Here is a 17,424-nt window from a genome sequence, read left to right as displayed (position 1 = left end):
GTTGATATTTAAATGTGTCTTACTTATGCTCTGTAAAGCCTAAAGTTCTAGAGTTTACTGTATGTAGAAAATACATAACAAAACAAAAAAAAAATTATTAGAAGGTATGTCCAAACATTTGACTGGTACTGTGCATATATCAAATTCGATTTTGATTACTTAGTTTCATCCCTTACTTATAGGTTGTGTCTGAATTTGCAGATGAAGGTACTGTATAAGAAGTTTTTTTCTTTTCTTTTAGTTTTATTACTGCTAACTGTAATAGTGTTTATATTCCCCTTCAGTTTTCATTTATACACAAATAATTTTGCTCCCTTTCACTGGAAGAAAAAGCTTATATACATGAAATTCCTTTTTAGAGTCAGAATATGGACAACATGGGCCACATTATGAAGACGGGTAAGAATATTTTTATTTTTATATAACTTTTTATATAATGTCAAATCAGTTTGGTTTACATACATATGGAGCTTTGATATTTATATCAAAGGTGTACAGTATACATAAGTTGTCATCTATATGTATCAGATATTTTACCTTCTCTCCATGGAGTCTTGACAGAATCATGTCTACACATTCACTACCTCACTCAACCATTTACCCATTCACTTACTTACTTACCATTTACTCACTTTCCTACTCACTGAACTATTAACCTAACTAACCTAACCTAACTCATTTAACCACTGACAACCACTCTACAAGAATTCAGTAAGCATGCAATCTTCCAAGCAGAAAGTGAAGGCAGCAGCTGAGTGGCCTTCTGGAGTCGGAAGACAACAGAATAGCAAGTGTTTCCCAATGTTTTCAAGCTCTCATTTTTATAGTCCGGGTAACTCCGGGAGGGTAAAGAGTCATGGAGAGATTATACCATGCCAGCCACGCATTGCTTCAGTCTTCTGATCTATAGCCTTGTAGTCCCTTTTAGTCAATTCAATTCAATTCAATTTTATTTGTATAGCGCTTTTAACGATTTACATCATCACAAAGCAGCTTTACACAATCAAAAGAATTAAGTTTGTATGAAATGTGAATGTATATGAATCAAAATTATATGATTGTCCCTGATGAGCAAGCCTAGGACGACGGCGACAGTGGCAAGGAAAAACTCCCTGAGATGGTAATAGGAAGAAACCTTGAGAGGAACCAGACTCAACAGGGAACCCATCCTCATCTGGGTGAAAACAGATAGCAGGGATTGATGTGCATAATAATATGCGAGACTGGAAGTTCAGTATAAGAGGAGATGTGTAAGATTAAAGTCCAGTTTGTTCCTGGAGGCTCAGGTAGACTGTGAGAAATTCCAGTCCTGAACTATTGAGCGACTGAAGTCACAGGTCCTCAGAGAACAGCTGTCTGCATCAGTCGAGGACAGGACCACCTTCATGGAAAAGTGGAACCAACCCCAGTCACCACACGCATTCCAGGCAGACCACACGGGGGCATCCATGTGATGAGATCTCCAACCAGAAGCAGGACTCCAGAATAAGTTAGAGAGGTCCAGCGGGCAGAGGGGGTCTGGATCACTGGCAGCTCAGGAGCGACATGTATAGCTCGACAGAGAGATAGGTAGAGGAAAAAGGAGAGACGGAGAGAGAGAGAGGAGAGAGCAGAAGAGGAGAGAGCAAAAGAGATGGAGAAATAACAGTTGGGTATGGTCACAGTTGAACAATGTATAAGGTGAATGTATATTTAGTGCAGAGTGCAAGTACTGTAGGGACTCCGGCAGGACTAACTATGACAGCGTAACTGAAAAGGGAGTGTGGTACAATTAACCATATAAAATGATTGCAAAATGTCACATTTTTAAGAACAGTTTTATTAACAAAATGGAATAAAACAAAACCTTTTCTTTAAATTGAGAACAAAATTACACAAATTGGGTAAAGAATGCATCTTTTATAATTATTAAAGCTGTCAGTCATTTTGAAAACTCCCGTGTTAAACCGAATCCTTCGCTTCCATTGCATCTCCACTAAGAGGATTTGTGCGTATGTACTGTACCATACCTTCAGTTCAGTACTTCTACTTCTACTGCTGCATTTGACACTGTGAATCATTCCATTTTCATACTGTATATCGTTTGCAGCACAGTGTGGGCATTACTGGTTTTGCTCTCGACTGGTTTAGATCTTACTGAAGATTTTTAGACAGAAGTTTTTCTGCTGGTCTTGGTGTCTTTCTATCCTCATCAGCAGTTCCACATGTGGGGTCCCACAAGGGTCTATTCTTTGGCCTTTATTATTTTTACTTTATCTACTGCCATTGGGATCCATTATTAGGAAGTACAGAATGTCTTTTCACTTTTTTTTGCAGATGATATTCAAATTTATCTTTGAAAAAGAGGGATACAAACAGTTTAACACCACTTTTGGAATAACTAGAGAATTTCAAAGTGTGAATGGCTTAAGAACCGAAGTGTTAGTATTTGGACACAGTGGAGCATGTGTTAACCCTTTCACTGAGACATGTTCCCTTATCTAAGTCTTATCTCTCATCTAAAACCAAATGCTAGGAACCTGGGTGTTTACACCAAATTAACTCTGTTGTTAAAGCTAGGTCTTCTTCAGTTTAGGCTCTTGTCCAAGGACAAGCCATTTTTAACAAAATAAGATTTGAAAAAGATTATACACACTTTTATTTCAGTCATCTTGATTACTGTAATGCCCTTTATGTTGGTGTTGTCTCCTTACACTGGCTACCTGTGATGTTCTGGGTTAATTAAAAAAGTATTGTTATATAAAGCCCTGAATAATTTAGCACCTCAATATATTTCTGAACTTTTAAAGCCAGCATGGGGAGCTACTTTTACTTACATTTTCTAAACTTGAAGAGTCGGGGTGAGCACACAGGCCCAAAATTTTGGAATAAGTTTCCCCCTGTACATCAGGAAGGCCTCAACTCTTCCTATTTTAAAATCTCATCTTAAGTCCTTTTTGTACACTTTAGCATATAATACAGAGGAGAAAATGAGTGATCACATCGACCACACTAACCTGAGGGTCGTGGACAAACTGCAGTGGGTTTTAGAACGTGTAAGGTGAGTGAGATGTAAGGCAACTGGTCTGTAGTCATTGAGGGTGGTTTAAACTGTCTTTGTTGGGACTAAAACAAGGCAATATGTCTTCCACAGCATCCCAATCTAACTCATCCCAACTCTGGAGCTGATACTGTACCATCATTACCTTGTGCCTTGTTTTGTTTAATTCAGTCTCTTCAGCTGCCAGTTCTAGAAACAGAGAGGGGGTAAGGGGATTAGAGGGTACATCCATGTTGCTGGACAAGGTGGAAGGAGGTACATTGTAGGGGTTTGTGTATGGAGATATAAACAGAGAGATCTGCTATTGTTAGGTTTTGTGTAATAACTGTGTGGGGAGAGAGGATGTGACATTTGTGTGGCTGGAGGAGGGAGCAGAGGGGACAGCTTGTACTAAACCTGTTAAAGAAACGGCTCAGCTAACTGGCTCTGCTCAGGTCTTTATCAGTCTAGCCATCTTTGGCCTTAAAACCAATAATATTCTTTATGCCAGATCACACACACACCTCACATTGTTTGCTTGGAGCTTATTTTCAAGCATCCTCCTGTAGACATCTTAGCTTAACTTTCAGTCGATCTGCACCCTCTTCATCAGGTCTTTGTCCCCATCCCTGAAGGCTCTCTTCTTCCTGTTCAACAGCTCTTAATTCATAGATTTGATGCACTGTGGATTCCAAAGTAGTTTAATGGATTGTTTTGCTCAGGTTATGAGAAAAACATACTAATAAATTCACAGATGCAAAAACAAGATTTAACGTAAATACAGCATTGCAAACAGAGCTTAACATAATTTAAAAACAACCCTAAAAAGATAAATTTTCAGTGCTGAATTACATTGAGAAAGGATGGCAGAGTGTTAAATATACAATGGAAGACAGTTTCAGAGGGTAGAGGAAGCGATATAGAATGCTTTGTCAACTCAGGTTTGGTACAACCCGAATTCCGGAAAAGATGGGCCTTTTTTTTTTTTATTTGAATAAAATGAAAACTAAAAGACTTTTATATCGCATGGGCCAATATTTTATTCACAATAAAACATAAAAAATATAGAGAATAAACAGAGCTCATTTCAAATTGGATGCGTGCTACTGATCTCAAAATAGTTGGGACAGGGACATGTTTACCCTGGTGTAGCATCTCCTTTTCTTTGCAAAACAGTTTGAAGACATCTGGGCATTAAGGTTGTGAGTTTTTGGAGTTTTGGTTTTGGAATTTGCTCCCATTCTTTCTTGATATAGGTTTCCAGCTGCTAAAGAGTTCGTGGTTATCTTTGATGTACGTAATTTTCATTTAATGATCCACCAAATGTTCAGGCAGGCCATTCAGCACCCAGACTCTTCTACTATTAAAGTGTTGTTGTAATAGCTGCAGTATGTGGTTTTGCATTGTTCTGCTAAAATACGCAAGTCCTTCCTTGAAAAAGTCGTCATTTAAAACATTTATATACCTTTTAGCATTCATAGTGCCTTAAAAAAAAACATTTAAAAAAACTGGCCATACTGTATTCACTTATGCACCCCGATACCATCATCTCTGAACACGCTGGAAGGTCTCCCTCCTCTTTAGCCCAGAGGAAACCGCATCTGTGATTTCCAACAAGAATGTCAAATTTGGACTTGGCTGACCATAGACCACTTTCCACTTTGAAACAGGGATGACTGTGTATGTCTTAAGGCCTCTACAGTAAATGTAGTTAACATGCTGGAGTGTAGTCCCAATTTTATGTCCCAATGCAAAATGGTTCACTCTTCATATTATGATGAATCAGTAGTTGTCTAAGAGAATCAGAGGGCTTCTCTTCATCTCAGTTTGTAAATAGCTTTTGCCACTGTGCTTTTTTTCTGTCTCACTCAGATTTGGATGCTGTATGTAATTAGTTCTCATATACCAACCAGACATGGTAGGCATATGAATTCGCACAGATAGCTAACCTCTATAGTGACCACACTTCACCTCTCATTTTACAGTGGGGCTGGATATTACAGCGAAAACAAGATTTGTGTGAAATTCTATGCTGTTCTTCGGAAGGGAGCTGGTACAGGACATGATGAGATGCATCTTATCTGCGATGGCAAAAAATATAAGATGAAGCCATTAAGGTAAGTTTATAATTCTATTTTAACCAACACAAGGACCTGGCTCATTATAACCACACAGACTTTTTTGACATTTCAGTAAGTAACTGACTGACATTTTAGTAAGCAAAGTATCTGCAGTAAGAAAGTTGAATTATACATTTTGCACTAATACAAAAAGAAAGGAATTCAAATTCAACATTTAATAATTATGTTAAGCATATTGGTATTCAGACCTCAGAAATAATTACAGCCTGATTGTACATTATGTTGTGAAGTTCATTGACCCTGAACTATCTTCTCTAATATTGAATCTATGTATTATTTATTCATTAATTTTTCATTATAAAACCAATTATCAAAAACAAGAACCATGTTTTCCAGAATTTCTTCCAAAACCAAAATTAATAAACAGGTCACGGCTTATTTTCTAATTTTGTGTTTTGAAGCAAATATTTAAAAACGGTTGGTTACTTGTTTTATTTCATTGTATTTATTTATTTGCTTTCTATAATGAAATAAAAATGATACACAGTTTCTTTTTTTTTAAAAAAGCTAACTTGAGCTAACTGATTAAAGTTAAGTCACATTCTAACAAAGCTTATTTACACATTGAAAATGTGTGGTAGATGATGAAAGCTGAAATAGAAATCACAAAACTGTTATTTTTAAAGTAAGTTATTGTGTAATGAAAGTAAAAAGTCTCAATTGTCATATTTAATGCAGTATAATCCAACATTGTTGAAGTTAACATTTTTCAGAATTGTCCCAAATTCAGCCAAAACTAACCTCATTATTAAAATCTGTTGTAGGCAGAATGAGAATCAATAACACAATAAAAAAGTGTGCAATATGATATGCAAAATGCAAAATGATAAAATGCAATATGATATGCAAAATGATAACAAAATTTAAAATATAGTACAGTATCATCATTTCACTGAATTAAACCTTTACAACATAAAGGGAGGTAGAACATAATTTTCATAGGGGAGAATGTAGAAACCTAACTTCCTTTCTCCAGGAGTGATGCTGATGGACAGATTTTCACACGAGAGCTGTTACTTCCCAGGACAAGTATGTTTCACTACATATATTGTCTCACTGAAAAGAAGAAAGACAAATTCGAAACCCTTGAAGATGAAAATCAGAAGTATTCATACAGAACTTTGTTCAGAAACATCTCTGAAAAGGATGAAGGTAAGATCATCCTGTTGTCTATCAGCCTGTTATGTCAAAAAGAGCTAAAATTATTACGGGTTAAAGTGTTCAATTTAAAGTGTGCTGTTTATTGTGTAGTGTTGTTTACTTATTTACTATTCATAGCAGTAAAAACCTTTATTTATTGGAAGGCAACATAGTCCATTCTCATACAATTTCATGTAGATTATAAAGAAACTGAAACCAAGAGAACAGCCTATCCTTGACTAAAGAGCAAAATATTTCCTTAACTAGCATCAAGGGGCTCTAACACACACCAAAATGCTTATCTAAAATGTGACTGTTCTGCTATACTCACTTGTTATAACAAACAGCACATGGAACAGGGCTGCATCAATGAATATTAAATTGAAACTCACATTGCACACCAGTGTCACTTTGTATTTGGCGAGACAATCATGGCTACTCAATAGTAAGCAGTGAGGGCAGGTATTTCTTTGTAAATATCAGAATTTTTGCATTTTTAAGAGACAGTCTTTTCCTCTTATCAATCAGAATGTGTACAGGCTTGCTAAGTACAGTAGTCGCTCACTATCAGCCCGCATGCATGAAGCAGTGAGGTAAACCTGCGCTGTCTCGGCCAGAGCTGGGAACCGCTCTTTATTTTTCTCTTCGCTACTATTTGAGTAAAAATGGTTTTATTAGTTTTAGTCTACGCAGTGTAATGCTCAAGCTTTTGAGTGCTTCTGCTATGCGTGGCTGAGTAGGGGGGTTAACTTACAAGATTTATACACTGCCTTTGTGGATACGTTTTCATACACAAATTCTTCACGCTGTGTTGTTCTTAAGTGACAAATTAGGTTTGTTGTGTTAAAGCTTTTGGCAGATGTTGCATATTGCAAGTTTGACATCTTTTAAAGAGACTTGGTAACATTCCCAGACTGGTGACAGCATGGTGATGTGGCTGTTGACTCATGTATTTTGTGTCATTAAAAAAATAACAGATTTTGTGATAGGCCATTTGAGAGATAACCGATCTGAGGGGTAGACAGTTTTTGCAGTTTGGCAGAGTGATTTATTCTGATGAAAGAGGCCTCTGATGAAAGTACACCTCTTGATGGCAACAGAGTACACAGCAGGCTGTGATGCATTCTGTATTCAGACTTCTTTCTATTAGAGCCAGCATTACTTTTCAGAATTTTGTGCTACAGTAGCTCTTCTGTGCGAGCAGGTCAGATGGGCCAGCCTTTGAGCTTTGGGTGCCCACATCCCTGTTATTAATTAATACATACTAAGTACAGAAATGTTCTAAGAACACAATCAGTTCTTTGTTGTTTGGATAATTCGTAATCACAGTTTTATGGTCAAGTGTTATTCACACAAACAGACATGTTCTGTATACAGATAGTCCTTGACTTATGATGGGGTTTTTTCTAAAAAAAAAAACTATTATTTGTTGAAAATAAAAAGTTAAAAAACCTACCTAACATTATAGCTTATTCTAGCCTCTTTTACATGTTACCTACAGCTGATAGGTTGCTAAATTATTCTACAGTTGGAAAATCACACAAAGCCTATTTTAAAAGTGTCAAATATTTCATGTAATTTATAAAAAATTGTACACAAAGTAGAAACATAATGGTTGTATGGTGGAAAACCCTTGTGTTTGAGAGTCTGGAGGAAGGCTTGGAAAACAGGCAGAACTTAAACGATACTCCAGCCTTGTGTTTATTTAGTATGTTAACAACTTAACAAAACCAGAACAATGCAACAAAAACAGATCGCTCAGCACATCGCTCCTCAATGACCAAGTGGGTGTTACAGTCATTAAGGGGCTGCATCCTCATTAGCCAGCTGTTTTTGCTTGGATGTAACATGGCTGGGCCTTCATTGGCCAGCTGCTTTAATTGGATGTAACAGGGCTGGATAACCATTGGTCAGATGATTTTGGGTTTACATCTGTGTTACAGTGCTGCCACCTTATTGGCTAGCTACTTTTAGCAGCATTTTTACCATAGACATCAATACCTAGACACTGCATTGGCTGCTCCAGGCCATAGCTATAGAACATCATCATGTTTTCCATACTGAGAATGCTCCCAGTCTGCAATAGTCAGGACCTACTAATAGTGTCCCAAGGAAGCAAAACCTGTGAGCCAAGGCCTATTGACACATGCAGCGAGTGAACGCTGGCCCGTGTAGCCTGATCCAGTAGAAGAGCTACTGTAGCTCAAATTGCTGTAAAAGTTAATGCTGGTTCTGAATAAAAGGAGTCAGAACACACAGCACATCACAGTTTGGTGTGCATGTGCAGCTTTATAAAGATGCTCTGACTTCAACTAAATCTCTTAATTACAATAAGCTGCTTACATCTGGTGAATGGAACACAAAAGCCTTGTGTTCCACTGTAAACAGCATTCTGAAACTATCTGACGCACTTTCACATTTCTGGCATTTCATATTTCATTAATAAACATAAATCTTTCATATCAGCTTGATCCTCTGCCAGCTTAGCTGGTTAAAGCCTGTCCACCCTTACTCTCCTGACTCATAATTCGTATTATTCACTCCTCTAACATTTCCAGCATTGTCCCATCATCCTTCAAAACAACTGCTATAACTCCTTAAAAAGCACTTGCTATCCATAGGGTCAAAATCCATCCAATCCACATCCAACAGTTTCTCATTTTGCATCAGTGGTTCCCCAATTTCTCCCTTTTCTCAGGTTAAAAACCTGGGAGTCATCTCTAAAAGCACTCTGTCCTATCAAGTCCCATATTAATATTGTCTGTAGGTCATGTTAACTCCAACTCCAAAGCATTCCTCACCCCACGCATTGGTCAACTCCCGTATTGATTACTGTAATTTACTTTTAACTGGTCGACCACAAATCTCCTCAATAAACTTCAATTTATCCAGAATTCAGCTGCCTATATCAAAACCCAAATACCCATAATTCATCACATCACCCCCACCCTTCAACAACACTATTGGCTCCGCATCAAGTACCATATAGAGTTTCAAATTCTCTTCCTCACTTTTTAAGGACTTCATAATTACATACTATACAGTTCTACCCTCTCTAGAGCCTTTAGCTGCATTGCCCCTTGTCTCTGGAATTCCCGTCCTGAAAACATCTGTATTATACTGTAGACTCTTTAACCACATTCAAATCTCATCTTAAGACCTTTATTTAGAAGTGCCTATTCCGCATTATGTAAGGCTGAATTTAAATCTCCATGTGATCTTAAATATTTAAGGTGATGACACTGTCAGCTGTTTCATTTAACATTGTTATAATGTTATTTTCTACTCAATGTTATTAATTTATTTCTTGTTTGAATTTTAGACAGTGGCCTTGGGTGACTAGAAAGATGCATATATAAGTAAAATGCATTATTATTATTATTATTATTATTATTATTATTATAATTATTATTATTTTACAGTATTCTACCAGTTTGATGATGTATGCATGCAACCAGGATGGATGTTGAATAGGACCCTGGAGATTATGACAATACAACTGGAATTCATTCAGTTAACATTAACACAGCTAATGAACTGCACAAATGCAGAACTATCAGATCTGCACTCTAAAATATATTTTTTTAATCAGTGTCTACAAACCAGAAGTTTTTTAAACTCTGTAAAAATGAGTGCTTTAAAATTACACTTTTCTTGGGTAAGTACAGAAGTAATAATTTAGAGAAATACTACAATTACTTAATTTATTGATTTATAATAATGTTTTTTTTTTTTTTTAATAATGCAAAACCAATATATTTGCTATAATTACAGAATGTTGTTTAAACTCAGCAAATTTATTGCTGGAGAAAAAAAATATATATTTTCAAGCACACAATGAATTTTTCTTATTCTAAATAAGATTAAGACTTAAAACACATTTACTATATACTAATCATTTGTGCTGTATTCCTATTTAGGACAGTCTGAAGGAAAAACTGGACAAAGCCTTTAGGCATACAATTGAGCAGTCGAAAGATAACACTCCAGTTCAGTATGTTCTTGCTGCAGCATTTCTTTCAATGTATTTTGATTTAAATCCTGAAAAAGCTACCATTGAAAAGCTGTCTAAAATGATCAAAAGCAATGGTGAGCTTCAAGGCACACTTGGAGGTCTCAAAGACTCAGTGAGAGGGTGAGTTCGGGTCCCTTCATTTTGTTTAACAGAGATAATTAATTTTGTTTTGAGAGATAATTAAAAATAGCCAGAGTACCGTATGATCCTGTTAATATTCTGGTCTAAGCAAAATACAGTACATCATTCTTAGATAGCATGTCAAATGTCAGAACCCACCTAACTTCATTTTATTGCCATATAACATGATGAGCCAGCTGAATTGAATCTTTTAGAATAGGCTCAATCTGGACCCATCAGATCACATGCTCCAAAGTCCATACATTATGCTTCCTAGCAGACTAAGCAATTTTTTCCTGAGGATTCTCACTAACAAGTGATTTTCTTATGAACGCAGCTGCTTAATTCAAATCCTGCAAGTTTACATTGTGGTTATGGAAATGCTCTGGGCCCGGTTTCTCGATACCACACACTCTTTGCGCGCTAAGAAGACTCTTAAGATATATCTTACGTAAAGTGATAACTTTTCCAAGTGTATTTCTCAAACTGTCCCTTAGAAGTCTTCTTAAGTCTCTGCCTCTTACGTCCAATGTTACAAGGCGCTGTCTACAGTGAAGGTACTGAATTAGCTGACATCGGTTGCTCAGGAATCGATTTTTCAAAGACGGCACTTTCTATGCAAATTAAACATGGCACTAAATTCTTTTAATAACGTTTATTTCGACATGGGTTAACTTATCAATAGCATGCCATAATAGACAAATATATAAATTAAATCACCAAACTGTCGCTAATATTTCCATGTAACCTGTAGTGGTGGTAAAACGAACCGCGTATACAATCATAGTTGATTGACAAACAGCTGACAGCACTCTTCACCAGCTTCAGAAACAATGTGAAGCATGTCAGATTTTGGGGTTGTATAGATGACAGAGTCGAGGTTTAATACCCCTATCTTACCTACGCGGTTTCGCGCGGTGGCCGTAGGCCGCAGCTTTCGCGAGGGACAGGCAAAAAATTTAGTTTAATTAAAAAATTTAATAAAAAAAATTAAAAATGTTTAATTTTTCGCGCGGAAGGATGGAAACGTAATCACAGCGCCAAAACTTGCGCTAAATCAGGGTGAACCGTACTTATGGCCACCGCGCAAGAGCATTACAGTCACTCAGAAAAATGAATGCATGCGAGGTATAAAACTCCCGAGTTTATTTTCTTTATAAATTTCATCATAAAATAAAATGTGTCAAAAGAAAAGTCCATCCAGTCATGAATGATGGCTAATCAATGATATTTTAAACAAAAAGCAGCAAGCAGCTGGACATCGGCACGTTGAGTGTTTGTTCGACGCGTTGGCCTGGCAAGTGCAGGTATGAGCAGGTCAGTCACCTCAGGCAAAATATGAAAAGGGCCTAAAGAAAAAAAAAATACAAGACTCACACGGCTTCGCGGACGGCGCCGTCTTCAGTTTAGCACAACAACACGCTGTATCGCTGCCAAATTGTTTGCCACCTGTTCAATATTAAAAGTGATTGCCAATTTTAATGCATTAGTCACATTATGAAATAGGCTAATTAAAAGTCACTCTATTAGTTCTGATATAAAATAAAATAAAATCCTTAAACAGGCCTACAGTATATTCCATCATTAATACGACTTTGATAACGTGCCATAATGTGCTTGTATACGCCGCTGATTTATAAAGACTGCTGCTCAGTGGCGACGACTATCAGCTTGAGCTGAAACTACGCTAAGAGTGAGTTAGTCCAGTACGAACGTTTCGGGAATGGCGCCATAACGTTAAGAGAGAGGTTAAGGTACAACTTAAGAACTATAAGTAGCTTTCGAGAAACCGGGCTGTAGTTTCTATTGTCCATTTATCATCATGCAACTTCAACTGATTAAGTGATCTCTAATCATGCTCACTCAATGTTTTTCTAACTACATTTCTTCTGTGAAGTTTAGTATTCAGCACTATCCTTCTAGGATTCAATAATGTGTTGGACAGCTCTTAACATAATTCCAGTTATTTCAGCTCAGTCTCCTTAGTTGTGTTCTTTGCTTGATGCAGGACAATAATTTAACCCCCCTGAAAATACAAGACTCACACGGTACCAATAGTGTGTGCTAAGTCTAGCATTAGTTAGAACAGTGTATTAAAGTTACATACATAAAATATGAATCTGTGTCTGGAAGCTCCCAGGTGTTAGACCTGCTGTTATAGAAAATTAACAATTCTGGTCAATAATTTAAAATTCAACCATGCTGTTGTGAACATGTTTTCAATGCAGTAATAAATAAAATATAATTTCATGTGCAGTTCAGTTTTATGAATATGGAATAGATTAATTTCTCCTGATTATTTCAAACTAACTTACTTTGGGAATGTCGTGATTAACATAACCAAAAGAAGTTACACTGTATAAATCAGATGTCTGTAAACAAGTAGGCCTGGTGACAAAAACATAGTATGAATATTTTTCACAATACACAATCATGTACAGGGGTTGGACACTGAAACTGAACGCCTGGTTTTAGACCACAATAATTCATTAGTATGGTGTAGGGCCTCCTTTGCAGGCAATACAGCATCTATCCGTCATTCCCAAGACGAATTGAAGCCCTGCACAATGGCCAGAGGGATTTTGAGCCATTCTTCTTCCAGAATAGTGGCCAGGTCACTATGTGATGCTAGTGGAGGAAAATGTTTCCTGGCTCGCTCCTCCAAAACTCCACACAGTGGCTCAAAAATATTTAGATCTGGTGACTGTGCAGGCCATGGAAGATGTTCAACTTTACTTTCATGTTCATCATACTTTACAGCTTCACTCTGGGCATGCAACAGTCTGGGTGGTACGCTTCGTTGTGGCTTCTCCACACCTTAACTCTCCGGATGTGGGAAAGACAGTGAAGGTGGACTCAGAGAACAATACATGTTTCACATGTCCACAGCCCAAGATTTTCGCTTCTGGCGCCATTGAAACCAATGTTTAGCATTGGCATGAGTGACCAAATGTTTGGCTATAGCAGCTCGGCCATATACATTGACCGTGTGGAGCTCACAACGAAAGGTTTTGGTGGAAACAAGAGAGGTGCACATTTAATTCTGCAGTGAGTTGGGCAGAAGTGGTTTTATGTTTTTCGGATACAATCGGGATTAGAACCTGGACATTCCTTTCAGACAGCTTCCTCTTGCCTTCACAGTTACCCCTGTTGGTTCATCCTTCTTAGTGGTATGCTGACAATACTCTGGATATTGTGGCTCTTGATACATCACAAAGACTTCCTATCTTGGTCACAGATGCGACAGCGAGACGTGCACCAACAATTTGTTCTCTTTTGAACTCTGGTGCATTGCAATATTTAGAGCAAAACTGTGCTATTTCTTTGTTAATTAAACATTCACACTCTGCTCTTACTGGTAAAATGATAAATAAATAAAACTGTTAAATTTAGCCATGAAACCTCGAACACTAAATTGGCCAGCGTTTCAGTTTTATTGTCCAATCCCTATATATGATGACAATACGCCACTAAAATAACCTTGCTTTAATTTTCAGGTCATTTTCTCAAGCTGTGCATATTATGTTCAACTTGGCCTGTAACAAATCACCAAATGCAGCTCTTTGGTTTATGGCCCTCTTCTATGCAGTATCTTCAGAACCTGTTCAGCTGTTCACAGATATACAGCAACCTACAGTACAAATATCAAAAAGGTAAAGCTACACATAAACCTATAAGTTTTTTTTCTTATGGACATTATCTAGTAATCTACAGTAGTAACAGGACACACCGCATTTATGAATACTTTAATGAACACTAAGTGAAGACTTGTGCAATAAAGCAATGGTTTAGGAAGAAAATGCAGATCTTTTTAGTTTGCTTGTGTAACCCTTGGCTTGAAGTGATACGACCTGATTACGCCAACTAGGTTGTTATTGAAAGATGCCTTATACGATTTCCCCCTCTCCAAAAAAAAAAATCCCTGAAATAAACTTTTGCCTCCCAAGTGAGACTCTCAGACTATAATAAACTCTCTGCTACCAGCATTCGGTACACACACACACTTACCTTATGACAAACACATGTTAAGATAGTGACTTGTGACTATGCAAAAAGGGAATATATCAGGCGACTCACCGGAAACAAAATGCAAAGAGAGAGAGAGAGAGAAACCAATATTGCTGCCCATAGAACAGGAACACCGGCAAGAGGAGCGTCGCTGTATGCTACTGAAAACACTTTTATTAAGTGCACCTACTGTAATTTCCTGATGCCGTTCCATGCCAATATTTGTGTCTTCCCACGAGTCAAATACCAAAAAAATTAAACTCCAAAGCGGTCAACCCAATAAAAATGAATACCTAACTGGTCACACTTGTACTCATTTTCATAGACCTTAGTTGGGTCATACTATTTGAAAACAGCCACCAAGTAAATAAGAATGTTTTTTTTTTTCACTATGCAGTTAAAATTTTTCTGTAATGTGCACTGGGGAAAAGATGGAGTGGTGTGGTGTGTTTATGTGTTTTAGTGCATCCCAGAACCATTTAAAGTTTTGTGCCAGCCATCCCAAACTGTTACACGTCCACCTCCCACAACTCCAATTCATCTCTTTGAATGATGTTTCCTTTCCCACGCAGTCATGTTTTCTCTACTCTGATCTTCAATTCCTAAGTTCCCTGGTGGTCGTTTTTGGACTAATTTCATGCATTCACGTTACCTTAACTTTAGTCTTACCTTTCCATTTTTGCCTCATGGTTTGGATTTGTTTCTGCGACCAAATTAATTAGACTTCACCTGATTATGATAACTTTTGGACCGTAGCAGTTTTAAGCTGTTGGACTGATCAATCGCTGTCAAAGGTTTTCACAGAAGGATTGTCAAAAGCAGTCAAAGATTAACTGATCTTTTGAGAACTACCCACAACTCTCATGGACTCTCAGAACTCTCAAATCTTATGGACTCTCAGAACTGATGGACCTGATGGGCCCTGTGGACTCACGCCTCTGTTTAAGAAGACAAACAAGGAAGCCATCCCCGAGGACAACCCACATGACTCTTCCTCCACAACAGAGCGATCAGAAGTAACCCATCCAGCTGAACAGAACTTGGATCTCTTTGGAGGAGTGGTGGCATTGGAACGAGCTTGTTTTCACTGTGGGAAATTCAGTCACATACTCAGAGGTTGCCCAGTAGAAGGAGGCACCCTCTAGCATGGTTGGGAGCACTAGAGGGTAAGACTTTAAAGGGACTCCAGGACCAACACCCGTTACTGTCCATGATGCTCCTCTATGAACCCCAGGTTCCTCCACTGCCAGAGAATTCCCTTCTTACCTGTTGATCCTCTATTCACTGTACAGGGTTTCAATACACAATACGGGATCCATTACACATCAAACCTCCTCACTGACCTTAAGAGTTTCTTTTAATTATTCTGAAGAAATCTGCCCACAAATTGTCTGGGCCAGGGACATCGCAGGATGGAGCAACTCATGCCCCACATCATGTTCTATTGCGTTCTCCTGTCTCTCCACATTCCACCTGCTTGGCTACAAGCGAACCAGATATCTCCAATGTACTTGCAAAATACATAAAACGTTTTCAACAAGTCTTGAGCCATTTCTCTTGCTTCTCATCAAGCATATAATTGCACCATCGATCTGCTCTCTGGTACCACTCCACCAAGGGCTGTGAATATAAAATAATCTGACAATCCTATATATTTAATGTGAATATGTATATGTAATTTGAAAAGATAATATCATCGTGTGGTAAAAGAAGACAAAAAAAAAAATTCGTGTCACCTGCCTGTAAAGCATAGGTGACACATAAAGGGATCGATATTCATCCGACCTCTGTGTTATCACTGCATGTGCGCTCATGTGTGTGTCTGCTGTCCATCATACCTTGCTACTTTAACAGCCAATGAAATGTAACCAAAGGAACTTCAAGAGCACCCAGTATGATTTTACACAAAATTGTGTTATGCAAATTCCTGTTAGGTGAAACTTGCTGTTACACATCTGCACATGCACAGCAGACACTCCAGCTGATGATTGAGTTTACTGACGTTACACACTCTCACTCACATACACGGTTCTAAGCATTTAATTCATGCAACTATCCACCCAGATGCATTCAATAATAAATTAAAAAAGGATTTATTTATAAGAGAAAAACAAAGAAGCTGGCAGTTATAACCATGAGATAAATATGAGTTTAGGATCAATGTTTAGGATCATTGTCTGTTGTAGAAGCCATCCGCTTTTCAGATTCAGCTTTTCTGTTTGCTTCCAGAATTTGCTGGTATTTAGTGGAATCCATTCTTCCCTCCACCCCGTGCAAATATTTCCTGTGCCACTGGCTGCAACACAACACCAAAGCATGATAGATCCACCGCCATGCTTAATAGTTAGCAAGGTGAAATGCTGATGAAATGCTGCTCCTTTTTTTTCTCCGAACATGCCTTTGCTGAAAGTGGCCAAAGAGTTCTATTTTAACTTCATCCGTCCACAGCACTTGTTTCCAAAACGCATCAGGCTTCTGTAGATGTTCTGTTGCACACTTCTGAGGGGTTGGATTTTATGATGGGGATGCAGGTAAGGTTTTCTTCTGCTACCTCTTCCATGAAGGTCTTGTGGAACGGTGCACCTCCACTTCTGAGTCTGCTAAATCTTCCTGCAGGTTTTTTGCAGTCAAATGGGGGTTTTGATTCGTCTTTCTGACCAGCATACGAGCACTTCTCTCCGAGAGTTTTCTTGGTCTTCCAGATCTTATCTTGACTTCCACAGATCCCCTAAACTGCCATCTCTTAATTACATTTCTCACTGTGGAAACTGCAAGCTGACAACACTTTGCTATCTTCCTGTAGCCTTCTCCTGCTTGTGGGCATCAATAACTTTCATTTTCGGGTCTTACACAGCTGCTTAGAGGTGGGTGTTGGGTGTCCGCAAGTGCGTGCACAAGGTTTGAAAAGTCAAAATATTTGTAAAGCTTTGAAATTAGCATTTACTAATGACAGCTGTTGCCATGCATCAGATCTAGCCAGC

The 17,424-nt window shown here is 38.0% G+C and overlaps 1 protein-coding gene across 1 annotated transcript in view; it reads left to right on the top strand.

Annotated features, from left to right (window-relative positions):
- The first annotated feature begins 2,969 nt into the window (after positions 1 to 2,969).
- Positions 2,970 to 17,424, top strand: part of LOC128509711 (E3 ubiquitin-protein ligase rnf213-alpha-like) — a 101,799-nt gene continuing 87,344 nt past the window's right edge. The window contains exons 1-6 of the mRNA XM_053481544.1: positions 2,970 to 3,040; positions 5,005 to 5,136; positions 6,137 to 6,312; positions 9,723 to 9,958; positions 10,221 to 10,435; positions 13,933 to 14,088. Of these exons, the coding sequence (XP_053337519.1) occupies positions 2,970 to 3,040; positions 5,005 to 5,136; positions 6,137 to 6,312; positions 9,723 to 9,958; positions 10,221 to 10,435; positions 13,933 to 14,088 (986 nt within the window). The remainder of the gene's footprint in view (positions 3,041 to 5,004; positions 5,137 to 6,136; positions 6,313 to 9,722; positions 9,959 to 10,220; positions 10,436 to 13,932; positions 14,089 to 17,424) is intronic.

Source organism: Clarias gariepinus, chromosome 21 (assembly GCF_024256425.1).
Source record: "Clarias gariepinus isolate MV-2021 ecotype Netherlands chromosome 21, CGAR_prim_01v2, whole genome shotgun sequence".
In the NCBI taxonomy this organism is placed as follows: Eukaryota; Metazoa; Chordata; class Actinopteri; order Siluriformes; family Clariidae; genus Clarias; species Clarias gariepinus.
The sequence above is the reverse complement of the archived record's forward strand: the minus strand, read 5'-3'. Positions and strand labels throughout refer to the sequence as shown.